The sequence below is a fragment of the Aulostomus chinensis genome, chromosome 7, assembly GCF_037954235.1.
Source record: "Aulostomus chinensis isolate RoL2024-O1b breed Wild chromosome 7, RoL_Achi_v1.0, whole genome shotgun sequence".
In the NCBI taxonomy this organism is placed as follows: Eukaryota; Metazoa; Chordata; class Actinopteri; order Syngnathiformes; family Aulostomidae; genus Aulostomus; species Aulostomus chinensis.
The window spans coordinates 14,472,478-14,499,055 of NC_141326.1; the positions used below are offsets into that span (position 1 = coordinate 14,472,478).

The 26,578-nt window shown below is 44.7% G+C and overlaps 4 protein-coding genes across 8 annotated transcripts in view; 2 read left to right on the forward strand and 2 right to left on the reverse strand.

The window, feature by feature from the left end:
• The first annotated feature begins 244 nt into the window (after positions 1 to 244).
• On the forward strand, positions 245 to 2,474 carry LOC147258671 (sentrin-specific protease 1-like). Its single transcript, XM_086207758.1, has 5 exons — positions 245 to 385; positions 544 to 698; positions 808 to 884; positions 1,058 to 1,963; positions 2,058 to 2,474. The coding sequence occupies exons 1-4, from the start codon at positions 295 to 297 to the stop codon at positions 1,842 to 1,844; spliced, it is 1,110 nt and encodes a 369-aa protein (XP_086063884.1). The 5' UTR covers positions 245 to 294; the 3' UTR covers positions 1,845 to 1,963; positions 2,058 to 2,474.
• Positions 2,475 to 12,692: 10,218 nt separating this feature from the next.
• Positions 12,693 to 13,713, reverse strand: LOC147258672 (uncharacterized). Its single transcript, XM_086207759.1, has 4 exons — positions 13,580 to 13,713; positions 13,455 to 13,513; positions 12,824 to 13,377; positions 12,693 to 12,757 (listed from the first exon to the last, which is right to left on the reverse strand). The coding sequence occupies exons 1-3, from the start codon at positions 13,582 to 13,584 to the stop codon at positions 12,833 to 12,835; spliced, it is 609 nt and encodes a 202-aa protein (XP_086063885.1). The 5' UTR covers positions 13,585 to 13,713; the 3' UTR covers positions 12,693 to 12,757; positions 12,824 to 12,832.
• Positions 13,714 to 14,534: 821 nt separating this feature from the next.
• On the forward strand, positions 14,535 to 15,395 carry LOC147258673 (uncharacterized). The gene is made up of 3 exons (XM_086207760.1): positions 14,535 to 14,655; positions 14,722 to 14,780; positions 14,858 to 15,395. The coding sequence occupies exons 1-3, from the start codon at positions 14,651 to 14,653 to the stop codon at positions 15,340 to 15,342; spliced, it is 549 nt and encodes a 182-aa protein (XP_086063886.1). The 5' UTR covers positions 14,535 to 14,650; the 3' UTR covers positions 15,343 to 15,395.
• Positions 15,396 to 17,823: 2,428 nt separating this feature from the next.
• The window catches only part of wwp2 (WW domain containing E3 ubiquitin protein ligase 2), a 48,824-nt gene continuing 40,069 nt past the window's right edge, over positions 17,824 to 26,578 (reverse strand). For all 5 annotated transcript variants that reach the window (XM_086208622.1, XM_086208623.1, XM_086208624.1 and 2 more), the window contains 11 exons: positions 26,275 to 26,353; positions 25,590 to 25,661; positions 25,122 to 25,210; positions 23,204 to 23,363; positions 20,924 to 21,057; positions 19,979 to 20,119; positions 19,776 to 19,896; positions 19,424 to 19,528; positions 19,106 to 19,202; positions 18,885 to 18,957; positions 17,824 to 18,573 (listed from right to left, as the gene is read on the reverse strand). In XM_086208622.1, the coding sequence (XP_086064748.1) occupies positions 18,474 to 18,573; positions 18,885 to 18,957; positions 19,106 to 19,202; positions 19,424 to 19,528; positions 19,776 to 19,896; positions 19,979 to 20,119; positions 20,924 to 21,057; positions 23,204 to 23,363; positions 25,122 to 25,210; positions 25,590 to 25,661; positions 26,275 to 26,353 (1,171 nt within the window). In that variant the 3' untranslated portion in view covers positions 17,824 to 18,473. The remainder of the gene's footprint in view (positions 18,574 to 18,884; positions 18,958 to 19,105; positions 19,203 to 19,423; positions 19,529 to 19,775; positions 19,897 to 19,978; positions 20,120 to 20,923; positions 21,058 to 23,203; positions 23,364 to 25,121; positions 25,211 to 25,589; positions 25,662 to 26,274; positions 26,354 to 26,578) is intronic.

Genomic DNA, 26,578 nt, shown 5'->3' on the forward strand with positions numbered 1-26,578 from the left:
GTGAGTTGTTGTTTTTTTTGGCGAACTATGCCTCTAACGACTGAAAGCACACTCAGCTCCCTGAGATCACTGATCTCAGAGTCATCATCTGTCATCTTCTGCAATCTCAGAGTCATCTTCTGTCATCTTCTGTCATCTCAGAGTCATCTTCTGTCATCTCTATCCTGGCTGCCATCTTGCGTGTTGACTAATCTGTGTATCAGCAAACAGAGACCCGTATTGATGTTAACAATCAGGAACGCTGAACTCTGAGTGCTGCTTTGCAAAAGGACTGAAACAAAAAACAACCTTCCGATGGAGTCCCAGGGTTGTGACCCAACATCTCGGAAGCGCAAGAGGGAGGAGTCTCCTGAGACGCCCGCCAAACGTCCTCGGGTGGTTTATGGTGAGTTCACGTAGCAAAACCTCACTGTTTGATCCTGAGAAATGCTTTCATTGTGGCTCTCAGTATCTGGTGGACCTCTTCTGATAGTGGTTGTTGTAGTTGTTATTTGGTTGTTGTTATTTTACAGTAACTAAGTAACCTTGCATCTCTGTTTCCAGAGCAAATGCTGCAGGACTCACCTCTGAAGGAGTCCCGTAGCAACGATGCCCCGACTGTGACCGTCTCCTCCTTCCTCCTGTCCTTTAATCGCGGCACAAAGAGGCCACGCGAAGCCTCCAGCTGTGAGCCAGAACCACCAAAGAAGCGCGCGAAGGTGAGAAGGGACAGTTTTGGCTCTGCTGTAACTTTCCCTGCGACTCTTTGCCTCATTGGGAATCTTTGGTATCAACTGGCCAACAATGTCGATGTGTCTGTCTTTGCAGGTTGAAATCCTTCCTCTGCCAGCAAAGCCCAACAATCCAGGGTCCTGGCATCCTGCTGCTGCTTCAGCTCACACCGAGTCAGTACCATGTCCAGGACATTGCCATATTTTTAGCCTTTAATATGCAATGGAGAATTTAGCCCTTAATCATTCATCCTAGTTTGCTTCAGTTACACATTTTATTTCTTGGCACTGTTGTCTGTCATTTTCGTCAAATTCATGCTCCCTATGTGCTCTCATTTGTGTTTCAGGAAGCTTAACACCAGTGTTCCCAGGCCAGTGGAGTCTGTGTTTACCGTCCGCCGTGAGGAAAACAAGGCAGAGGTCATCGACTTGACCCAGGATGACGAGGAGCTCAACACAGAATTTCCAGAGCTCACAAATTCCATGGAGGCCGAGGTGGACCAGGCACTACAAGGACGTCCTGACGATGTCCTCAGCGAGGGCTTTGGTTTTCAGCTGACTGGGAGAGATCTGAAGACCCTCAGACATCAAAAGTGGCTGAATGATGACATCATCAACTTCTACATGAATATGCTGATGGAGCGCAGCAAGGACGCCAGCCTGCCATCCGTGTATGCATTCAGCACCTTCTTTTATCCACAGCTCATTCAGGGTGGATATGCTTCAGTTCGCCGCTGGACCAGAAAGGTGGACATTTTTTCAAAGGACATCCTTCTGGTCCCCATTCATCTGGGCAACCATTGGTGTCTTTCAGTGGTGGACTTCAGAACAAAAATCATTGCCCACCTGGATTCCATGGGAGGAAGAGAAAAGGTGCATAAACCTTTATTTAATTACCTGCAGCAGGAACACCTGAGCAGAAGAGGGTCAAAGTTGGACACCTCAGGCTGGTCTCTGCAGTGGAAGAGGAGCAGCAAAATCCCACAGCAGAACAACGACAAGGACTGTGGGATGTTTACCTGCAAGTACGCGGAGTACATCACAAGAGACAGGCCGATCACCTTCTCCCAGGACAACATCCCATACTTCAGGAGACGGATGGTGTGGGAGATCGTGAACCGCAAGCTCTTGTGATGCCCATCAGCTCAGCAGCTGCCGCGGTTCAACGACCCTCAACTGAGCCTTCAATTCGGGATGCTGCCGGACCACCAAGCACCGCCTCCCAGTCCTCGACACCAGCATCAGTCCAAAAGGTTCTTATATTCTTTCAAATATCTTGTTATTGATTATCAGTAATAAGTCAAACACTCACTGTAAAGCTAAACTCTTTATCTTCCTGTACTACAGCACATCTCCATGTCAAGACCCATCCAACAACGGACGCACGGACCACAACTGACCCACCAGGAGCAACGCAAAGACAAAGAGACAACAACAGCAAGACAATACTGGAAAAAAAAACATAATTCTGGGACCGAGGCTCAAGAACTCTGTGTTTCTGCCATAACTCATCCGAGTGTCTTGAATCTCTGAGGAGCAGACCTTTCATTCAAGATGGAGGATGATCATGGGACCATAGAGTGCACCACACAATTTTTTTTTTAACGACATAAAATGTTTCTATTGTCTTGAATTTGAAAATAAAACTATACTGTGATACAGGAAATGACTACAATTTACTAAAACGCATCAAAAATCATCTGTTAGCTAATGAATGCTGAGCTTGCTGTGAAACAACTTTTAAACCCCTTCAAGTGATGAAGTCAACACCGGTAAATAATTCTAGCTTCTGAAAATAAATAAACTGAAAAAGATGATGGGAAATGAATGAAGTGACTCCTGGTATCTCAAAGCACTCAGAATGTTTTCAAAAACTTAACTTAATTCTGTATTTTACACCACGTCGTTTTGATTCATTGTAACTGAAAATGTACTGCATTATCCTGTGTTGTCATGGTGGAGAATTGTGAGGTTACCATACATTCTGTTTGATCTTCATGCGTTTCTCCCTCTTCCAGGAGATACTGAGGCCACTTCAGGATGTGTTTCTGTTCCCTGTTGGTCTCCTTTATCAGGCCTATCAAGCATTGATTAAATGATTTTAAATGTCATAGAAAAGGCTTCATCTTTATTTTACCTGACAAGTTGATTTGCGCAACTACGCCTAAATGTAGCTAGGAACCCAGAGGAATCGCTTGGTGCTCCACCTTTAAATCACAAGATACCACTTTCTGTCCTCAGATAAGGAACTCACTTTTATTTTGGATGTCCTTGTGTTGAACTCTTATTTTGGAGAGTTCAAATAGCTCCTGGAATAATTAAAAAAAAAAAAAACAGCTTTTTTCTTAAAGCTATGAGTCATGACTCGCTGCGTTAAACGAGAAGAAGACCTTTATTTCCTTAAAACATCAGACGTACCTGAGAGGTTGGAGTTAAATTTGAGTTATTTGATGCAAACCCCACTTTTCTAACACTTGTCATGTTCCTCATGTTTCTCCAGCCCGCTGTGCAGGTTTGATTGTCTGAACTCCTCCAAGCTCGGCCGTCCATCTCTGAACTCGATGCACTCGTTTTCAAACCCCTTTATACTTGTGAATGTACATGTCCTCATCCACACGACTTTCCTTTTTTTTTTTTGAAGCATCCGTTCTCATTTGTTCTGGAACTGTTGCTATATCTTGTCTATGCAAAGCAAAGCTTCAAAGAAGGGGTTTTTGAACCAAAGGTTATACCTGTGGCAGCTTGTGTTTAACACAATCATTAAACTGAAAAAAAAACAAAATCACAAGAGAATCACAGGCTGCTGAGGGAAAAAAAAACGGTCATATGCAAAATATTTTAGACTTCCTTTTAAGATACAGTATACAATGTACCATACCGATGTAATAGTCTCAAGTGTAAATACCTACCAATAAATCAGTTACAATTTAAAGTTTGTGTCTTTATTTTGTTGTGTTATTGAGTAATTTTCAACCACTTTTCAGCAACATAATGTATGGTCGGTGCGTATTCTGTAGCGCCACCTGGTGGATGTGTGAACTGACTTTTGGACCGCACAGTGAACACATTGTTCTTCTTTTTTTTTTTTAAACTTTTTTAGTAGATAGTTGGTAAAGTCAATACACATTTTGGTTTTGCAGGAGTAAAACAGAACGTTTTACAAACAAGCGGCATCTCGTCAGCACAGCTCGGTCGTACTCACACAGAAATCAATCAGTCTGTACATTCCACAAAGAAAATATATAAATATATATACAAAAAAAGACATTCTACAATTACAACAAATATTCACATAGAAAAAAATAGCAATAATAAATAAAATAAATAAAGGAATGAATAAGACAATATGTGGAGAGTTGTATTATTCTAACTAGAAATCACATGCTCCAGCCAAAATAATCAGGGGCCCAGAATTTGCTGAACTGTTCGTTTTTCAGGTGTAGTTGAGCTGAAATTTTTTCCATATCGTAGATTCTTTTCAGACCCTCTTGCCATTGTACAAGTGGAGGAGGTTGAGCTTGAAGCCATTCTTTCCTCATCTTTTTTCTAGCCACTAACAGTAGAATTCGTATCAACGTCACAAACTCATTGCAGAGACCCCCATTAAACTTTGAACCATTCCCGGTTGTAAGTCACATTTTAGTGCTGTTTGGATTTCTCCCACAACCCTCTGCCAGAAAGGCTTTAGAATGGGGCAATCCCAACAAATGTGTGTGTGGTCTCCTCCACCATCACAGTTTCTCCAGCACAGGTTTGAATTACTTTTATCAAAATTGCCTGTGATAGTGGGAGTCCTAAAAAAAAACTTTCCATCCGAATTCCTTCCACATGGGGCTATTTGTAGTTTAATGGCAATTTTCACAAATCTTCATCCACTCCTCATATTCAATGATAATGTATGCTTCCAACTTCCATTTACCCTTTATATCAAGAGAGTTGGCCAATAATTGTGCTCGTATAAAATTGTGCATCTTCGAAACCAAACCACTTTTAGTCTGCTTCTTTGTGCAAAACTCAATTGTTGATGGTTTCACCACCTCCCCCTCCCCTGAACCACTGTATCCCCTGATGGGTGCAAGGACCCTCCTCTGGTTGCTTGTTCTATTTTTCTTTCTTCTGAAAATTGGTCACCATTTGCTTCCATTGTTTGAGATTTTACTGCAGTGCCTGAGCCTGTGGAGGTACAGCAGTGTTTTTTTGTGGTCGAAAAAACAACAACTGAGTAACATTTAACTGGCATGAGGGTGAGTTGTTGTTTTTTTGGGGGGCGAACTATGCCTCTAACGACTGAAAGCACACTCAGCTCCCTGAGATCACTCAAACCGCCCAGAATGTTTCATGAACTTAACTTAATGCTGTATTTTACATCACTTCTTTTTGATTAATTATGTTATAACTGAAAATGTACTGCATTATCCTGTGTTGCCATATGCTTGCCACCCGTCCCTTGAAATACAGAATTGTTACATAATTGGGAATTAAAAGTTATATGTTCCGTATTTCACAATTGTCCCATCCACGTCTGTCTCACACACACCCGCGTACATACACTACTTTGCCAAAAGTATTTGCTCACCCATCCAAATGATCGGAATCAGGTGTTCCATTCACTTCCATGGCCACAGATATATAAATGAAGCACCTAGGCATGCAGACTGTCTTTACAAACATTTGTGAAAGGATGGGTGGCTCTCAGGAGCTCAGTGAATTCCAGCGTGGAACTGTGATAGGATGCCACCTGTGCAGCAAATCCAGTCGTGACATTTCCTCACTCCTAAATATTCCACAGTCAACTGTCAGCTGTATTACAAGGAAATGGAAGTGTTTGGGAACAACAGCAACTCAGCCACGAAGTGGTAGGCCACCTAAACTGACAGAGCGGGGTCAGCGGATGCTGAAGTGCATAGTGCGAAGAGGTCGCCAACTTTCTGCAGAGTCAATCACTACAGACCTCCAAACTTCATGTGGCCTTCAGACTAGCTCAACAACAGTGCGCAGAGAGCTTCATGGAATGGGTTTCCATGGTGGAGCGGCTGCATCCAAGCCATACATCACCAGGTGCAATGCAAAGCATCGGGTGCAGTGGTGTAAAGCACACGGCCACTGGACTCTAGAGTAGTGGAGGCGCATTCTCTGGAGTGACAAATCATGCTTCTCCATCTGGCAATCTGATGGAGGAGTCTGGGTTTGGCGGTTGCCAGGAGAACGGTACTTGTCTGACTGCATTGTGCCAAGTGTTAAATTTGGTGGAGGGGGGATTATGGTGTGGGGTTGTTTTTCAGGAGCTGGGCTTGGCCCCTGAGTTCCAGTGAAAGGAACTCTGAATGCTTCAGCATACCAAGACATTTTGGACTATTCCATGCTCCCAAATTTGTGGGAACAGTTTGGAGCTGGCCCCTTCCTCTTCCAACATGACTGTGCACCAGTGCAAAAAGCAAGGTCCATAAAGACATGGATGGCAGAGTCTGGTGTGGATGAACTTGACTGGCCTGCACAGAGTCCTGACCTCAACCCGATAGAACACCTCTGGGATGACTGAGAGCAGAGACTGAGAGTCAGGCCTTCTCGGCCAACATTAGTGTGTGACCTCACAAATGCGCTTCTGGAAGAATGGTCAAAAATCCCCATAAACACACTCCTAAACCTTGTGGACAGCCTTCCCAGAAGAGTTGAAGCTGTTCTAGCTGCAAAGGGTGGACCCATGTCATATTGATTAGGAATGGGATGTCACTAAAGCTCATATGTGAGTCAAGGCAGGTGAGTGAATACTTTTGGCAATATAGTGTACGTGAGCACTGAACTAACAATAATGGAGGGCAACGAACTGTGACCAGGAAGTGGAGCGCAAAGGGGCTGGGCTGTGCAGAGCAGGGCAGGCAGATAACATATTTTGCTGTCTTTAATATTTCCTGTCCTTTATTTTGTTCATTATTGTTAGTTCATGGCTATTGAACCAATACGGAACGCAACTTTTAATTCCCAATTATGTAACAATTCCGTATTTCAAGGGACGGGTGGCAAGCATCCTGATGGCAGATCCATTGTGCTGAACACTGCCTCTGAGTAGAGGGCGTGACTTGATGAATACACATAAGGGTGCTTTCCTCAGCTACCTTAGCAGGTAGCTGTAGCTTTAGGCCAGGAGCAGATGTCATCAGGTGGTATCCAACCTTCACTGGGTGTTTCAGCCCTCAACCACAACACCGTCCAGTTGGTGGGCCCACAGCGAGTGGCCAGCTCACTGCCCATCTGCCCCTGGCCTCCAGCATTCCTCCTCTCTCTTGCTCCAAATCCAGCATGAGGCTCGTTCCGCCTCCTCCCCCATCCGGCGAGCTGCTTGCTTCTTACTCTGCTCATCCATCCCTATGGCAGAAAGGAAACTCCATGCAGACCTTGCTGGAAAGCCCCTGCACCCTTTCTCCACCGGGAAGACCCACGCCTGCCAGCCTCTGCCTCGGCAATCTTGGGCCAGCTGTTGATACTTTACAGCCTTCCTTTCATGGGCCTCCTTGCAGCCATCCTCCCATGGCACTGTCAGTTCGACCAGGATTATCTTCTGGTCCTTGGTTGACCACAGCACTATGTCAGGTCGGAGGGTTGTTTGCACCACCTCAGGAAACTGTAGCCTCCTCCCAAGATCCACCCTCATCTCCCAGGAGTTTGCGGCGTGAAGAATGCTTGGTCTTCTCCTTTTGGAAGTTTGCACGGGCCTAACTCCTTCCTTAAGGAAGGTGATGGCTCTCTGTGCGGTTGTGTGGGCTGGTCTCTTCTTGACCCTTTCCCGCTCTATGGTGTCGGCCAATGAGAGGAGTACTTTGTCGTGGCGCCACTTATACTGCCCCTGGGTTAAAGATGTTTTGCACCTAGACAGTATATGGGCCAAGGTCCCCCTCCGGCCACACAGCTTACAATACGGGTCCTCTCTTCGCCCCCATGTGTGCAGATGTACGGGAGAGGGGAGGGTGTCATAAACAGACCGTAAGAGGAAGGAGATGCGATAGGGCTCCAGGCGCCACAGATCCCTCCATGTGACTTTGCGCCTGGGCAAATCCCATTTTGTCCAGGCTCCCTGGGAACCTTGCTGCACCGCTCTGGCTACTCGTTTCTCCTCCTCCCTGCTCCTCACTTCCGCCTGCACCATGCCTCGCCTGGTTCTTGTGTTTGCACCTCTCCAGGTTTGAAATTGTGCAGAGCCAAGGCCTTGCCGATGGATGCACTGGTTGCCTACTATGTCCCGCAACTTCAGGGAACTGACTGCCTGTTCCACAGCTGCATTAGCAGCCCACTTGCATCCAGACCTGGTTGTCATGCCAGCTTGTCTGATGAGGTCATCGTTGGAATCCCTCAGACTAAGGACAACTCTACATTTTGCCACCTTGTACTCCTCAACTACTGATGACAGGGGAAGTTGCAGGTGACCAGACCAGATGTAAAGGCCCATTGATGAGAAGCTTGGGGGAATGCCCAGCCACCTCCGCAGGTGCTTGTTGGTCCTCCTCTCACTGACCTTGATGGCAGTCATGGGAAATTCATAGAACGTGAATAGCCAAAGGAGCCTGGGCAAGAGGCCGTGCTGATACAGCCAGGTCTTGAACTTGCTCGGGAGTAAAGACTTATCAATCTTCTTCAGCCATTCCTCGGTCTGCTTCACCGCCTCAGCAACATTGGCACCGTTCGTCAGTGACGCATTAAACCACTTTCCCTGGCATTTTATTGGGTTGCCTTTGATGGATGGAATGACCTCACCCTGGACTTCAAGGCTGAATTTGCTGGTGACTCTGCCCTTCTTAATGACCATGCTTCTGGACTTTCTGGCTTTGAACAACATCCCTGCCCAGAAGGCGACGCTGCCCAATGTTTCCAGCACCCATCTTGCTTGGACGTGCGTCACAGTTGTTACTGTGATGTCATCCATGAACGCTCGCAGCACTGGCTGCACAACACTGGATTCCAATCTAGGGCCCTGGGTTATGCCCTCTGCTGCGGAGAACATTAGGTTCATTCCCATAATGAACAAGATGGGGGAGATGGTACACTCTGTTGGGATCCCCTTTTGGAGGTCCAGCCAGCTGGTGGTGCATTCTTTACAGTCACTGCATTCAAGCCTCTGTGATCAAAACAGAAGTGCCATGTGCCATCTGTTTTTTCTGAACATCACAACCGGTGCTGCCCAGGGGCTGTGACTAATTTCCACTGTTCCTTTTTTCAACATCCCCTTCACATGTGACTCAATCAGTGTTTGCATTTTGGGGGAAGAGCGATACACATAGTTCCTAACTGGGAGATGCATTGTTGGTGACACTGATATTGTCAAACATGAAATCTACACAAAGTATGTGCTTGTTTTACTCAACACATCCTGGTAAGACAAGAGTAGGTTATGACATCAAAAGGCAGTTTGGTTGGCCGCATGACATTAGTTGGCAAACTGGGTGGCGATACTGGGTAGGTGGACACATTACATACTGGGGCTGAATCCTCAACAATCAGTGTCAGGTACAGGAGTGAACTGTCCTATCTGCATACCTGCCATGTGTAGGATTAATGATATGAGCAACAGTACAGCCATTTTCAGCAGTAGACAGTACCCTTCTCTAGTTGCTAGGGTTCAAGACAGCCATTGTAGCTGCCTGGTGGGCCTGTACTGATCACAGGGGGAATCAAGGCAACTTTATAGATAATTTTACAGTGTGGTGGAACTATGTTGTTCTCCATTATTTGCTGTACAATTTACAGGTGCCAGTTCACTTTTCTGAAGTAGGGGCAGGATATCATAACTCAGATAGGACAGCCCTCTTGCCATGTTGAGAACAACACTGTGAGGTGTTGATAAAGCCCTGACTTACATTTCTGATGATTTGCGCTTCATGTTGCAGAGTTCGAGACCCTAACTTAAAAGTGATGTCGATCATCCCGAATGTGTCCCTACTTTGGCCAGCTTGTGACATCATGAATTTCTTGTTAATAGGTCTTTTTGCTGGAGAAGGAATAAACATTTTTGTACCCTCACTGATAAACAAAATGGTGGATCCTGTATTTAGCATGATGTGCATATCAGTGCCCACAACAATCCTGCTAACATAAGAGGTAAAGTCTTTACTTACAGTGGTTTCAGTGTTGTTATATTCAGTTAGGGGAATTGACATATCTGAATGTGGGGCATCAATTTCTGTTATTTCAGAATGGCGGACATCTGGGGCGTCCAGAGGAGTAGCTGATGAGTGCCGCACATCAACAGCTAAAGGCAGTTTCCCCACTGGAATCTGCCCTGGTCTTTGTATCCACTCTTTGTGGGATACTACTGATCCCAATCCTTGGATTGCTGTGTGTGGTCTTTGTTCTCATACTCCCTGAATGAAACATGTATGGCATATGGGCTTGGGCTTTGGTGGTGAGAGTAATAGTAGGGCCTGTTGGGAAAGGGTTGCCTCCCTCTCTTCTCCTCATAAGGGCTAGAATCCTGGTCTGAGTAGTTGGCATCTCTGTAAGACTGACGGTACCTGTCAGGTTCCCTGTGGGGGTATTCCTGATGGTGGCGAATCCTCTATGTAGGATAGTTTTTGGGGGATTGTGAATATCTGGATGGAGAATGACCATAGTCTGTGCGCCGTGCATGTGTGGACTGATCTGAACTTCTGTCAAAAGGTGAGGGAGATGTTAGTGAATGCCCCTGCATGTGCCTGTCATGGTGGTGCATACTGCTTTGCTCATCCAGCTTTGGTTTCTGTTCATCCTAGTTCATCCATATCTTAACTTAAGTCTTCAACAGTTGCAGTGAGGTTCTGGACTGCTTTTATGAGCTCAGTGTCATTTTCATGTACAGAATTTACAGACTGCCTTGTGCCAACACCTCTGACAGTGACATTAGCTGAGGATGCTGGCATGACTAATCTAGCCGCTTGGTGAGCTCGATAAGCTTAGGAGGCAACTTTGAAAGCCTAGAAAGTTTTCACTCCTCTCTCGTGACTCTTGACTTGCGCTGCGTTCGAATTGCCAAGTAGGTCGGATCGTAGGTCGCAGAGTAGGTCGTAGGCTGTCTGAAACCACAACTGGCACGAGTTGCGACCTACTTCGCAACCTAAATTCCAGCCTAAACACGTCCACATTGTAGGTCAGTTCAGGTGCATCCTTCGGAGCAACCTATGGCCCACAATGCACCGTGGACTTCTTCGTCCCCCAAAAACTTGTGGACCCACAAGCAAAGTGTGCGCCACCAACAGTCTCCCATTCTTACACAACACCAACATTTGTAGTCATCGTTGATGACTAAAGGTGTGTTCACACCAAACGCAACGTGTGTGAACACACCTTTACATGTGCGTTAATGTGTTTAATAATAGAGAATGAATTAAGGGTGCGCTCAGAGTGGAATGCAGTACAACAGTCAGACCAGCAGGTGGGGCTTTCGTTGGTGCTGTCTACGCAATTGCGGTATCAGTGCTCTGCCAGCAGAGGTCGTGCTTCACCACCAATCTTCTAGGGTGTCTGAATTGTGCCGCTGTGTTTAGGTTGTAGAAGTAGGCTGTAGCGGTAGGTTGTAGCAGTAGGACGTAGGTTGCCGCTTGGCAATTCGGACGCAACCTTGGAGTTCTTGATCCAGGCCAGCAATGAAGTTAGACAATTTCATGTACTCTGACGCATTAGGCTCAAAATCTGGGAAAGCTTCCTTGACCAACATCCACAGTATACACTTCCATTGTTTCATTTGGCAGTGTATGACAGCCATTCAGGAATGATTGAAATTATTAAATTACATCCTTTTGGCCAAAAGCTGTCCGCAAGTGCTTCTTCGCTTTAATATAGGAGTCCTGAGTTTCCTGAGGGAGGTTATCCCACACAATGAACAGTTCTGGGGGTAGTCTAGTGGGTAACTCAGTTACTAACACTACTCAGATCCACACCACTGTCCTTGTATCCGGCTGCTTGAATGATCTCATAGCAGCGTGCCCAAAGGTGAAAAGCCTTACGATCCTCAAATGGTGGTGGCAAGGGACTGCCCCTCAGCTCTCCTGGTGCCCTGTGGGATAGTGGCAAAACTTGAGCCGAAGCTCCCTGTGCACTTCTGCCGGCACACTGATCATTAGTCCTTTTCAGACATGAGTTTCTTTCATGTTTTTTCCCCATAGCTCAGTTGGGATTAGATGAAACAAGTTTACAAAACTCACTGAAGGTTAAAAAAAAAAAGGCAAAGTCAGAGCCTGCTATCTGACTTACTTTAGGCTAAGCTAGCATGGCTAACATGAGCCTAGAGCTCCCAAAACAAAGTTCAGCAGAATCCCAATGGTTGATACTTCAGAGATGCACCCACTGTTGCAACATGGGTGTAGGAATAATTCACTCCCAAAAATTTTATGGGTTCTCAATTTTTAAATCCTCAAGCAGAACACAGGTTTCCACTGCTGGGACCATATATAGTAAGCCTATGTTTATGGAACTTTTGCAATAGTTACAATTTTACCCTGACAAGCATGTTGGTGCAAACCTTTCCATGGAGGCAAGTGAGTTCAGCAAGAACTGATGCTCCTGCACATGAAGTTTCAACTCCCAAAATGGTGCTTCTTGCCACCAGAATTGAAGCATATGGAGGTCATCCAGTCACCTAGCTGTGACTGGTGACCTTTGTGCTGAGCCAAAACAGGCCTCAACCACAGGTGGTAGGAAGGAGTCTGGCCATTTGAAGGCACCTAGCATCCTGACAATATTGGATCCAGAAGCACAGCATGTGGCCCATCCTCAGTTTGATGAGCTACCCTCCCTTGAAGAAAGGTGGAAATGATGGTCTAAATGCCAGGAAGCCAAAGTATTCATTTGCACCAATGATAAATTGTGCATTTAAAATAAAAAAAATTACAACTAGAGCCCTTGAAAGTAGAGGTGTGGTCACACACCCCACGACTTTTGTATGCAGCTCATCTTAAGTCAACCTCCGGTAGTTTGGGATGACGGGCCAGTAGAGACTACAATTCCAGCAGCCAGACATGCTTACATCATCAAGTTGAATTTTTATTGTAACTTTGAGAGCAGCAGTTGTCAGTACCAAATTAGACCTGCAAGACAAAGACAAGTCAGTTGAGCAAGTTAAAAAAAAAAAGTTACTTTACTTTGTTTCTTACCATAAAGATTCAGTAGCGGCCTTTGGGTGGTACTTTAGCAGGAGCTGCAGGCTCCCTCGTTTCAACAGCAACTGGAATGACTGGAGGGTCTGGGTAGTAGCTGGTCTCAGCAAACCTTTCCCTGGCACGACGGTAGCTGGAGTGATAGCTGGACAAGTAGATGGGCTCCAGGTCAGACACGTCACTGAGGATAGCCCTGTCCTCACCACCAGGAGCTGTAACAGAGCCAGAAGAGCCACCCCCTACAGAACCAGAGGAGCTGCCCCCTACAGAACCACTAGCAGAGTTGTCATAGCCAAAGCCTCCAGCACCACTAGCATAGCCACCATATCCTCCAGCAGCACCAGCATAGCCACCATATCCTCCAGCAGCACCAGCATAGCCACCATAGCCTCCAGCTGGGACAGCACCAGCATAACCACCATATCCTCCAGCACCGCTAGCATAGCCGCCACCATAGCCTCCCCTGAAACCAGTAGAGCCTCCAGCTGGGAGGTAGGTACCAGGAGATGGCTGCCACCTGAAGCCGGGTCCAGCAGGATCAGAGCCATATTCTGGAGACAAAACCTAGTTAGACACCAGCACTCATGTAAAGATATTGCTGGAGTAAACAGCTTCTGTGTTGTCTTACTTTTCCCAGTTGGGATACAGCTGATGCTTCCAACCAGGAGGCAAGAAATCCACAACAACCTGAAGACACATTTGTTTAGTCACAAGTACTTCAATCAACTAGGAGGACCATGTAGTATTACTTACATCATCCTGACAGGCTCAAGTGTCTAACCAAAGGAAGAATCAGTAGATGTGTTCACCAGGAGCTCCTCTGTAGTGACTTCATGAACTCAGAGCTGCTTTTAAGTGATACTCACTGCTGCTGGAGCTGATTGATCAGTAGTAACAGCTGTTGCTCCTCTGGATTAATTGATGTGCTCGTTAAGGGACAAACACCAAATCTTGAAGGCTTCCTGTCAGGCTGCAAGCGGTATCTGACAATACTCTATCAGTATCTGATAATAAAATCCCTGTCAATGATTTCAACCCAAAATAAGGATCAGGATAAAATTTACTGGAATTATCATGTAACTTGTCAATGTCTTGAGCCGAGGACATGACAGAGGGAACATCAAAGATCTGTGTCTGAATAATGAATGTTTCTTTGACTTTAGATCTGATCTATTTATAAAAAAAGATGAAGGGTTTTTGTGGTGAGGGGTCAGTGACGTGTTGAACTAAATTAGTTGTAATGATTTGCTGGGACATGGGACTTAAAGGATCACCAACATGTCGGTTGTAATCACCTAAAATACAGATTCTGTCCAATTTCAGTGACACAGAAGAGAACAGGTCCAATATTCATACAAACAATGTGCAGAGTTTCAAGGGTGTCTATATCTGTCACACTTGATTGTGAAAGATCACAATTCAAATCAAGAGGAAGCAGTGACAGTGGATGGGACACAGTTGGGGCAGGATTTAATAGTAACTGCCATGGGACCGCAGATCTTGTTCAGGAAATTGTAGTCAAGTGGACAAAGACCCACCAGGGGGCAGTAATCCCCTGATCTGAGCCTCCTTGAAACAGCTGGAAACCCAGAGGTTCTTTACCTGCTTGCAGCTGGACAGGAAGCCTTCAAGATTTGGTGTTTGTCCCTTAACGAGCACATCAATTAATCCAGAGGAGCAACAGCTGTTACTACTGGTCAATCAGCTCCAGCAGCAGTGAGAATCACTTAAAAGCAGCTTTGAGTTCATGAAGTCACTACAGAGGAGCTCCTGGTGAACACATCTACTGATTCTTCCTTTGGTTAGACACTTGAGCCTGCCAGGATGATGTAAGTAATACTACATGGTCCTCCTAGTTGATTGAAGTACTTGTGACTAAACAAATGTGTCTTCAGGTTGTTGTGGATTTCTTGCCTCCTGGTTGGAAGCATCAGCTGTGTCCCAACTGGGAAAAGTAAGACAACACAGAAGCTGTTTACTCCATTAATATCTTTACATGAGTGCTGGTGTCTAACTGGGTTTTGTCTCCAGAATATGGCTCTGATCCTGCTGGACCTGGCTTCAGGTGGCAGCCGTCTCCTGGTACCTACCTCCCAGCTGGAGGCTCTACTGGCTTCAGGGGAGGATATGGTGGCGGCTATGCTAGCGGTGCTGGAGGATATGGTGGCTATGCTGGTGCTGTCCCAGCTGGAGCCTATGGTGGCTATGCTAGCGGTGCTGGAGGCTTTGGCTATGACAACTCTGCTAGTGGTTCTGTAGGGGGCAGCTCCTCTGGTTCTGTAGGGGGTGGCTCTTCTGGCTCTGTTACAGCTCCTGGTGGTGAGGATGGGGCTATCCTCAGTGACGTGTCTGACCTGGAGCCCATCTACTTGTCCAGCTATCACTCCAGCTACCGTCGTGCCAGGGAAAGGTTTGCTGAGACCAGCTACTACCCAGACCCTGAAGTCATTCCAGTTGCTGTTGAAACCAGGGAGCCTGCAGCTCCTGCTAAAGTACCACCCAAAGGCCGCTACTGAAGTAACTTGTCTGTCTGACTCAACTATTTCTGCCAATAAAATGGTTGCACTCATTTGCTCACACTTGAATCTTCTGTAACTTACAATAGTCTGAAGTCTTTGGTTGCAGAAGCTGTCAGATCTGCCATAGAGATCTCTTCTATCAGACTAGTAACCCTCTAGCTGTGTTGGCCCTGCTGCTAAACTCTGGTCAATGCTGAAATGTAGCTTCACTGCAGTCATGAAAGCAACAGTCTATGCTGACAGGACACTATTCCTAAATGGAACTGGTATTTCCATGCTGCTGTCATCACACAAACTGAGCTGATGCTGCTCAGACAGTGTCCATGTTCATGGGGCCACCTGGATCACTCAGCAGTGACAACCCTTCCTAACACTGGTCTCAGCTGCTGCAATGGGCTCTGTTCAACCAGCATCACGAGTACATATAAATCTTAAAACTTATCTAAATTCTTAATAGTACAAGTATGTGATATCTAACCTTCACTGACAAATATCTTAAGTTCAAATCGTCTTTTGTCAAAGATGACAAAACTGTACATAAAATTCATCTCATGTTTTTGACAATGTGCTTTTTCATAAGTAAAGTGACTCCAGTCACAAGTGGGATGAAAACGACGAACCACTTCCTCGTCCTCATGTTCTGTGACCGACGGTGGAAATACACAAAGTGAGTTTATAACATGAATATAAATATGATGGCGTTCCAGGCCAAACCACACACGTCTGGAGAACGGTTCTACCTCCCCTCACCCTCCAGCGTGACTGGGACAATCAGAGCACGGTCACTTGATGGTTTCAAGGTAACCAAATATCAAATTTCTATGTTCCTTGAGTCTCCATCTTCAATTATCTTGAGGTCAAGATGTAGATATTTTTGTCCACACTGATTGTGCTGCTGAAGACAGAAGCTCACTGGGACTTGACGTGAAATGTAAGAGTTCTGCTTCACAAATGTATGTTTTCATTTAGACTCCAGAGAAAAGTAAAATCTTCAAGGTGTTTCTGTCCAAGCAGCTGCTGGGTTTCATGACAGAATCAAATCACAGGGCAGAAGCAGGAAATCGTTCCTCAGTATTGCAAATACGCCATTTTTCTGAAATGATCAAAATATCTGGTGCAAAAAGAAAAATGCACCTATTAAAATGTAATAATGTGGAGCTGAGTGGGCCATTAGAATTGGCAGGAAACTTTTAGTTTGATCTTTTAGAGCGCAGGACGGTCTGTTTTTAAAGGGTTAAAAAAAAAAAAGACTCATTTGAAGCGTAAAAATAAAGAAAGGACGTCGACCCAGAAGTGTCAAATCCCTCACAACTGTCATCAGGAGTTTCGGGTGATTAACTCAAATAACACAAATGTGTCCCAGCACTCGCCTGTGACTCACATTTTTATCTATCAGGAGCCAAAACAGCCTTTTTATTAAAGCATGTTTTCTTTTTTGTTTGCATTTTTGTACATTTGCGGTAACATTAAAAAAACAAAACGTTGCGGTTCATAACTGCGGTATTTGACCGTGAAATCTCATCGCGATCCGTCAGCGACTCAGGTCTCTGATGAGTCTTTGTTCCTTTCGGTTCAGAGCGTCACTTCGGTTCCATGTATAGAATTCCCTCGTACTCAAATGTAGAAGTGAACCTCAGACGGCAGGTTTTAAACTCTGTTGCAATTAACTCGGAGTAAAATGCTTTCTGTTAATTCTGTATATTCCTCCTGGTGCATTCACGCAATTCAGTATTTTTGTATTAATTTTTCTAGTTTACTAAAGGGCGAGCTGATTATAACTCTTGTACTCATTTGAGATCCAGTGATGGGACCTTGGCTTCATTTCGGCAAACTGAAGTATTTAAAATGATTTGAGGTCAAACTGGGTGACGGCTCCCCAAGAGTCAAACTGACTTCAATGATGGCGTTTTAAGAGCAGCTCGAATCACCTGGAGTCCCGGAAACTGATGAACGTTGGTCAAAAATGGAGCCAGCCGTCATCTACCGCTTTACTAACTGTGGGAATATATATATATATATATATATATATATATATATATATATATATATATATTCCCACAGTTAGTAAAGTATGTGCATTGTGAAAATCCCATGGTTTTATCTTCTTAAAGCGGTAGATGACGGCTGGCTCCATTTTATATATATATATATATATATATATATATATATATATATATATACACACACATATACACACGTGTGTATATGTATATATATATATATATATATATATATATATATACATATACACACGTGTGTATATGTATATATATATATATATATATATATATACACACGTGTGTATATGTATGTATATATATATATATATATATATATATATATATATATATAATAATCTTTTCCTTTAGCTCTTCCTCTCCATCTTCTTCTTCATTGGCCTTCATCTTTGATGCCTCACTTCTTCTTTTATGCTCCTCTTCTTTTATGCTCGTGTGTTCAAAAAGAAGCAACTAAAACTCCTCAAGATTGAAATGTCATTTATTTTACTTATGTACAGGAGAAAAACGCAGCATTTTACCATCAACAGGAAGAAATACAAAATAAAATCACATCTTTAACCTCTGTAGTAACGCTCCATCTCTCATATAGACACACATGCACTCCTTTCAATCTCTCACACACACACACACTGCGTCTCCCTCTCGCCACTTTTAAATGTGAAAAACATATTTGTCTCTGCTAGATATGTTATACTGCATCTGCACTTAGCTGTGAGTCACTGCTGCTATTCAACCTATCCTGTTGTCTACTTTGTGAGGCGGGGTGTGTGTGTGTGTGTGTGTGTGTGTGTATGTGTGTGTGTGTGTGGCCAATGTCGTCTAATAGAATTCTCTTTATGTGCCATTCTTTTAAACCCAAATCAACATACACACTACGTATATGCATACACACTATGGCACTGATGGGAGCACTACGGCGCTCCCCTCACAGCTCCCACCTCCTCTCATGATTCACTTTAACACCACGACAACCCCCCCCCCCCCGCCCTCCTCCCCCGCTGAGGGGTTTGATGACAGGTGACTTAACAGCCTCGTGATTAACAAATTAAAATCAATAAGAACAAAAGCTATCCTGTTTCATGAACTAATCTGCGTCCGCTTCCTGTGTCACTCCTGTCCGAATCCCTCCGTCTCCTCGATGGCGAACAGGAGTTTCTCTCGTAGCTGCTCCAGGCTTCTGTAGGGCGGCAGGTCCAGACGATTGAAGCTGCGGAGGACAACAACACCTGGTCACAGAGCAGCAGCTTCTGACAATATATTCGCTTCACTTGAGCAGATCAGTTCCTGTTTGTGTCAAGTGTGTGACGACTCAGCTGCACCGCAATCATGCGTATCAAATGACGTGCAGGGAGAGTCATGAACGTCCACTAGACACTCACGTACATAACACTGCACCAGCCCTCAAATCAGTTCAAGCCTCTGTGTGCGAGCTAAACAGACTCATGTTCAAAGCAGAATAATGCACAATAATAATGTTTACCTCGGTAACCGTGGTAACAGATGATAAAATTAGCTCACCATGTGTGGCTTCTTGGAAGCCAAGTCTCCTTCCCCACCTTGTCTATGCAGAATTTCTGGGGACCGTTACTTCCTGGATGGTAGGACAGAAAGAGAGCATAAAAGCAGAATGTGAATGTCCGGATTTTTAAAAGCGTACAAACGTAAGATGAAAGAGGATGTCTTCTAAGGGTCACGCTGCATCCTAAGATACTCTGGTGGATAGAAGGACGAGGAGTTACCGATTAGCTCCGCAAAGCCTCCAACAGGCAGTCGACAGGTTCCTGTTACAAACTGAAGCAGACGGATTCTCTTCTCGTTGTCCATCTCCTTCACCACCTGCGGGAGCACAAGTCCATCACACACTGAACACACACACACTGACGAGAGCTGACAACATCCTGACACACCATTCCTGCCTTTTTAGGAGCGTTACTCTTCTACTCGTGATACTATGGTGGATACAGTATTGTGACGGCTTCACATCATGAGCTGCTCTGTTATTCCCAGAACTTCTCAATGACGTGTGTGTCGTTTCCCATCAGGCTCTGTGTTCTCACCTGCCAGAACCAGTGGATCTGCTTGGTGTTCTTGGTGTAATGTCGGTAGATGGTGTTCTTCTGCCAGTCAGCCAGATCGATCTCCTGCATCCCACACAGCATCAGCTGATGGAGGCAAAGCAGAAGAAGAATTGTGTGTCAGTGGGCGGAGGACAGCGCGGGACAGGACGGGGTCAGCACAGAATGTCTCGTCACTCGTCCAGACTGACAGAAGTCATTGTCTCTGGCACAGCATCAATTAGGAGAGAACATTTTTACAACACTGCTAGTTTCCTGTTTATCCATACTGGAAAAACAAACAAACAAAATTATATAAGGAAAACAGTATAAAGGCCCCGCCCCCACTCCTCACCTCCAGCTCCTTCTCGTCAAAGTAGCGAAGCCACTCCAGAGGAACCACCTCATTGAAGCCGTCCAGGAAAGCTTTGGTTTGCTCCTCCACACCGCGGGTGAACCTCCAGTCCGTCAGCAGGCTGAGCGGAAGAAGAGTGTGTTTCCATGGTTACAAGTATTCCTAACAATCACTGATGTCGAAGGTGTTTGGCGTCTACTCACCTGATGTACTCTTCCTTGTTTTCTTCGGTCACCAGCTCGTTCTCTCCGTCATCCTTCAGCTGGTGGGTGGAAACCTTCCCGAGGATCTCCATGTCCTGAGCGAAGTAAAGCTCCACGCCGCATTCCTCCAGGCTGTTCTCTCTGGACACACACACACACACACACACGTATTATAGTAGCAGCATTAGCCGTGCTGTCCAAAACCCCTCAGTAAGTTGAATTAAAAACGTCTCTCCACTTCAGACATTCACCTCTACGGCTCTCTCCTGTTGGCTTGATTGAGGGATTTTTCAGAAAAATAAAAAATTGATTTGCCGTTTTGAAATGTTGAATTTAAATCCTTATGTCCTGTTGGTGTAATATTAAAAATAATTCTGTTAAAAAACAAAAACAATAGGAAAGTCTTTAGATGATGTAGAAAGATTCTGATATTTAATTATTTTTTTATTTAGGTTCATTCTTTCTTAACAGCATCTCACCTGGGTGCTGTCAATATGTGTTGTAGCGCTGGTTTAACACCACGACACCTGCATGGCGGTCCAGGTCTGGCACGTGGCATCTTTCTGGTGATGTGCTGCTAAGCTCAGACTGTTTGGTGATATTATAATTTCAACTGCAGTCTCTCAAGCAGCGTTAGACGCTCCTGCAGCCTCACTTCAGAGTCACTCAAGACTTGCTTTCATTTGGGGTCCCTAGGTTTTTGTTTGGCTGTTCCTGATTTCTCTGTGTGGATGGAAAATCTGTAGTTTAACACAAATCTGACGGTGATTTTTCTTAAGATTTTTCATCACAAATAATTTCGAAACAAACATTTAGAGGAAGGAAGCCTAGATTTGTCGAGTGATACTCTTTTCCTTTTCCCTCTACATAGAAGGCGCACACACACACACACACACACACACGCACACACGCAGCCCTGCACACACACAGCCCTGCGATACTTACTTGACCCACATGATGGAGTTATAGAACTCTGGGTCGATGGACTCCAGGTCTTTGAGAGTGGGTTTCTTGTCCAGCATCCGTTTGTAGAACGGCAGCGTGAAGCCCGTGTCGATGAACTTTCCGTGGTACAAAGCCTGCAGGGAGGATTTGTTGCGTTAGCTATTCATCATTCGTCTGCATCCAAACACACACACACACACACAAACACAGTTCATAAGCTCCGAACCTGCTGATACCAACCAAAGCGAGCACAGCGGTAGGAAGACTGTTTCTCCTTCGCTGCAATCTGACCGATTTACACGGTTACGATACAGCAATTAGTGACACGTGGTTCAAATTTGTTCAGAAAAAATGACACATCTCTTTGTCTCGGTGGCTCACTGGTGATTCACTGGAGACTTCTCCATGCACAATCAAGCTTTGAGACTGCTTAAACAGTCATTAAACTTAATAGGGGAGCTTTTATTGATGACAGCCTGACGTGTTTGTTGGAGACTGGAACAACTGGTGACTGACGCTGGAGCTGCTGCTTCTAACTTAGCATCATTACCATCCACCTTATCCTTTTTCACATGGAAACGGCTCTATGAGGTGCCGCTCTCATATGATTGTGATAAATAGTCATAATCCTCCCTGTGTGTGTGTGTGTGTGTGTGTTCTCTCAGAGAAGTGTGTCAATCGAGCCAGACAGTGCTGTTTAATGTTCATGAAACCACAGAGGTGATGAGCCAAGAACAACACAGACGCACAGACAGACTCCGACACAGTGTGTTCTAGCCTCCTGTCTCCCAATTGACTTTGTGTCTCTCACACACGCGACACACGACAGCGCATGCACGCACACACACACGAGCCTTTAATGACTGAGAGGAAGGAGACTGAGGGTCAGAGACGAGAGGTCAAAGAGGCAAAGAAAGTGAGGCAGATGAGGGTTTGAGTCTGCTGAGAGAACAGTCAAGTTAGAAAAGTTGATTTTGTGGACTAAAGATAGGGAGCTGACGGTGGGTGTGGGATGGGTGCGGCAGTGAGGTCATTGCGTGGGTGAGGGACAGGGTGGCTGACAGAAGGAGGGGTGGAGGGTGTTGGTTCTTGGTCCTACAGCCTTCTGGACCTGATCCCACAGGACACAGTTTATGAACATCCTCCAGATACTCAGGGTTCACAACTCCTACGTTTGCATCCGTGCTGATGATTTAGCACACACCAAAACAAACACACACACGAAAATGTGAACTGGTGTTTTATTGTGGCACATTAACTGAGTGTGTGAAGTTGCATCCTGCTGAGTTCAAACTAAAGTAGTGAGGCTGCTGGGTTCGACGCCGCTGGGTTTACAGTTTGCTCCTTTTCTTTATTTACTGCAGCTACGACATCGAAAATCTACAAAATAACACATCACTCGATCAGCTGCAAATTACTTGGCAACACACTCGATAAATATTTTTCCATAATTGCATGTTGCAGCTCCTCAAGCAAGAAGAGCAGTTTATCAAGTTCACTTGAATTTATGACAGGCTTTTTTTTCCACACGGCATATTTACCAATTCACTTCAATCAGACAAGTGATTACGGCTCTAATCTTCTAGAATGTTTCCTCAGTCTGAGGTTATGAGATGTGCTGAAACAACGAGGAGACTGAAGTCTCACCAGCATGTTGGATGACTGGCTGCATGTTGCAAAAACGCTGTTAAATAGTCTTTTTGTTGGCAGGCCTTTAAATACCTTGAACTATGATCTTAGTGAGTGACTAAATAGATGTTGAACCGGGCTCCACCGCGCTCTTTTAAATAGTTTATGTATGAAATGTTTCTGCGTGTGAGAACAAGGACCTTTTCAGGGACTGTTAGCACGGGTTAGCTGGTGAGGAAGGTGGAGCATTAAGTTCTTTTCAAAGTCAGTCGAAAGTTTTTTGTTTTTTTCTTTGAGAGTATTAACTTTATCCTGATCATCTAAATCTGTGTGTTGCTGTGATCAGACTTCCGTGGTTCCCCTGCTATCGCCGGACATTTGTACTAACTGCAAATATCTGTCATCGTTTAGTTAATTCAAGAATGTTTCCTCGTGGCCTCTGTAGGGTTGTCTCACTTCCTTATCTGCTGTGTTAGCCATCATTGTCTTGTACCATCTGCAAATGTTTTGTGAGTTTGTTTGAGTGATGTTCTATCTGCGGGGATCCACGCTTCAATTAAATGTCAGCACACGTTGACATCACCTGCTTGTGAGTTCTGCAGCGTCCCGATCGACATGTCAAAGCCCAAATCTGATTTTGTCACAACTCACCATGGCGATGAAGCGTCCGATGAAGCGGAAGTACGTGAGGTGGTCGGGGTTGATGGAGGAGGCTGGGTTGATCTGGAGACAGTAGTTGTTCTTGCCAGCATATTCAAACAGGCAGTACATGGGGTTGAGGACCTCGTGGGACAGCAGGAAGAACCACTCCCTGCAGGGCAACGGGACAGAGATGTTAGTGAGGAAGACCACAGGAAGCTGCAGCAGTTCAGGTATGGACATCGAACGCTGGGTGGAGCTGCAAATAAAAATGTGATGACGCTCATTTTGTTTTTAGTTGGCTGGAGGATGTGGAGGTGTTCCGTGCCATCCTTGTCACCAGGCAATGCAGCAGGTGGGCTCAAAAAAAAAAACAAAAACAGACAGCAAAACAAAAGACAGGTTGTGATACAGCAACAACACAAAACAGCACTGAGCAATTCTTTCAAGGAAGGAACATGAGCAGCTACAACATACGGCAATGAAACAAAGAAAAAAACCACAAAAGCATCAACAGACAGCCTGACAAATCTAAAAAATATGAAACTGAGATTTGGAGTTCAGAGCGACAACATTTCCAGATTTAGATGAAAGCTGCCACCAGGCTGCTTTGACACATCATTTTCACATCATCATTACATGAGTCTTGCATACAAACATATATCTAAATTATATCTAATATATCTCTATTATATCTAATATATCTAAATTAATCCTGAATTACTTTTTGGGGGCTAAAACTGTGTGAATGATCCATGAATTACGCTTATTTGATTTCTTGCCCGGGTTTTGACAAATGACACTTTCAGGGAATTCTCAGCCAAGAAAGTGTTCCAGCACTTAAGTTCACTTGTCATTTATTTATTTTGTTTTCGGTTTAGACGAGTTAATAAAGGAGCTTTGGAGATTTTTGGACATCTTTGGACAGATTCCAGCTCACTGTCTGTCCAGGTTAAAGTCTAGCGAATCGTCAGCTGCCTTTAAGATTCAAGATTCGACTTCAACTCCCGCGCAACGGTGTGAAATAAGCATTTTACAGAAATATGTTACAAAGCAAAGCGTTTTTGCTGATAGTCTTAACAATATCAAATACATAAACAATTCTACACACATCCTACAAATATGATTTGACACATAAATAACATGGAGGCGAACACACAACCTTTGGGATTGATACAACAGAGTAAACCAAAAGACACAAACAGTGAAACTGGAAGGACGCATGTAAGAGAGAATGAGGGCGGGCCGACCAGAAGCACCACCACCACAACCACCACCACCACCACCACCACCACCACCAGCTGCAGCAGCACAACCAAGAATTCCCAGCACCCCGTCCCTTCATCGTGGAGTATGTAGGAGGAGGAGGTGAGGGGGAGGGGTATGGACTGACGGACGGACGGACGCAGACACCTCCCAACATCCCGTCCGTGGTTCTACCCTGTGGTAGAACAGCATGATGTCACCTACCATAGGGTAAAACCACTGACGTGACACCGGAGACAGAGACACAATGCAAAACCAAACAGAAACGAAATCAAACACCGCCAACAGAAAAATAATGACATATATATATATATATATATATAAATGTATATATACAGAGAGAGAGAAGACCACATGTGGCAGGTGGACGACTGATGGAGGAGGACAGATGCTGTGAGACATTGTAGGGAGGAGTGAGGTGTACAACAGAGGGATGGAGGGAGAAAATTCAATTCAAGGGACATTTAGAAAATTTAGAGCAATTCACTCCTGCTTACACAAATCTAACTCACAAACAAGCAAAAAATCAAATAAAACAAATCCTGAATTTAAATATTTGAAGTCAGGCTTCACTATTCCAGCAATCACATCATTCTAAATAAAGAACCCTGTAATTCTCCGTCCATCTTAAAATAATTGGAAAACAGTCTCAATCAGCTCTCACCTGGCGATTCCGCCGTAGTCCAGCCCCTCCTCTCCTCTCATGATGATGTAGAGTCTCCGGCGAAGGTCGTACGGCTTCACATTCATGATCTGATGGCAAATAATCACTTACGTTAACCTTTTTAATATCTGACATTTATATTTCACCCTAAAAACCAAACAATAATGATCTGTGTTTGTGAGCAGGACATCTAAAACCCTATCAGATGGTTTTGATGAAATCTGGTGGTTTGGATACCAAAGATCCTGGAGACGTTTCAAGGCCGTGAGCAGGATGTAGCTCCTGTTACCTTTTTTCACCTTAGCAGCAGTACGTGCTCTCTGTTTTTCTTCTCAGTGACCATTTTCGGTGAACGACATGGTGCACAACATGCTGAGCAACACATGACTATGAGCAGCATACCCCCCCCCCCCCTCCCCCGGTTCACTAATTACATTCAGTGAGTGAGTGTAGAAGAGGGATCGACACCTGTTGAAATGAATCCTCGAACAGCGTCTGTCTGGACACGGAGATCTTCACATGGCTGGGCAGGGCATTGGACTGCACAGAGACAAATAACCCAAAAATACACGCTGAGGTAAATTTAAATTACAGGAAAAGGCGTTATTCCCCTCATCTACACATCTGATACTTGCCTGAACCTTCATCAGTTAACTACTCCCTACGTGAGCTTTCAACTTTGTTTCTGGCCACCTGAGATCTGCAGGCTGGAAACTTTTGACTTTTTGTGAATATCTATAAAGCTGCAGAGCCTCCAACCAGATGATCTTTTATTCTAAGCTCTTCTCATTGTCTGCTGTGTATTTTATTGTCCCTTTTAGTGAAGCGCCCTGTAAATTTGCTCTTAATGATGCTATATACATACACATAGATGTTATTATAAATTACATAAAAATGTACATATTTTTTGATGGTTTGGGTTTCATTTTTGCCTCCATCCAAATCAAACAGAAGTTTTGAAACCTGTTCTGTGGTGCTGAACGTATTAAAGTTTATCTTCAAAAAATCAGCAATCACTTTGTCCATGTTTCTGTTACTCTAGATGCACAACTGAGGACATTCAGCTGTGTTCTGGTGAGAGGGTTGGGGATGATGCGCCGAACACACAGAAGGCTGGACAAGAGTTACTTTGCGGAGTCCAGTTAACACTTACATGGCACAGGAAACGGAACTGGTGGTATTTCCACCTGAAACTGCGATCGTAGGCGCCGGGTGAGCCGCCCTGCCGTGACCTGCACACACACAAACAGATGGGAGAAACAGTCAGTTTGATACAATAGAAGGGTGAGATTCTAGATGTCAGAACTAAAGAACCAAAGCCGATGAACTTATGGCCTTCTCAGCTCTGAACATGTCAGCTGATTAACGCAAAAAAAAAAAAAAAAGAGGCCTCAGTTTGGTTGAAGATGAATGTTAAACTCACACCAGCCATTCTGTGTGAGTGGGAGCCTCACAGA

What these genes read in the sequence shown, in the direction of transcription:
- LOC147258671 (XM_086207758.1), top strand. Translation starts at nt 295, where the DNA reads ATGGAGTCCCAGGGTTGTGACCCAACATCTCGGAAGCGCAAGAGGGAG. An exon ending in ACGTCCTCGGGTGGTTTATG is followed by an intron (nt 386 to 543) that starts GTGAGTTCACGT and finishes CTCTGTTTCCAG; the next exon opens with AGCAAATGCTGCAGGACTCA. An exon ending in CACCAAAGAAGCGCGCGAAG is followed by an intron (nt 699 to 807) that starts GTGAGAAGGGAC and finishes CTGTCTTTGCAG; the next exon opens with GTTGAAATCCTTCCTCTGCC.
- LOC147258672 (XM_086207759.1), bottom strand. An exon ending in CTGTATCCCAACTGGGAAAA is followed by an intron (nt 13,378 to 13,454) that starts GTAAGACAACAC and finishes TTTTGTCTCCAG; the next exon opens with AATATGGCTCTGATCCTGCT.
- LOC147258673 (XM_086207760.1), top strand. An exon ending in CTGTGTCCCAACTGGGAAAA is followed by an intron (nt 14,781 to 14,857) that starts GTAAGACAACAC and finishes TTTTGTCTCCAG; the next exon opens with AATATGGCTCTGATCCTGCT.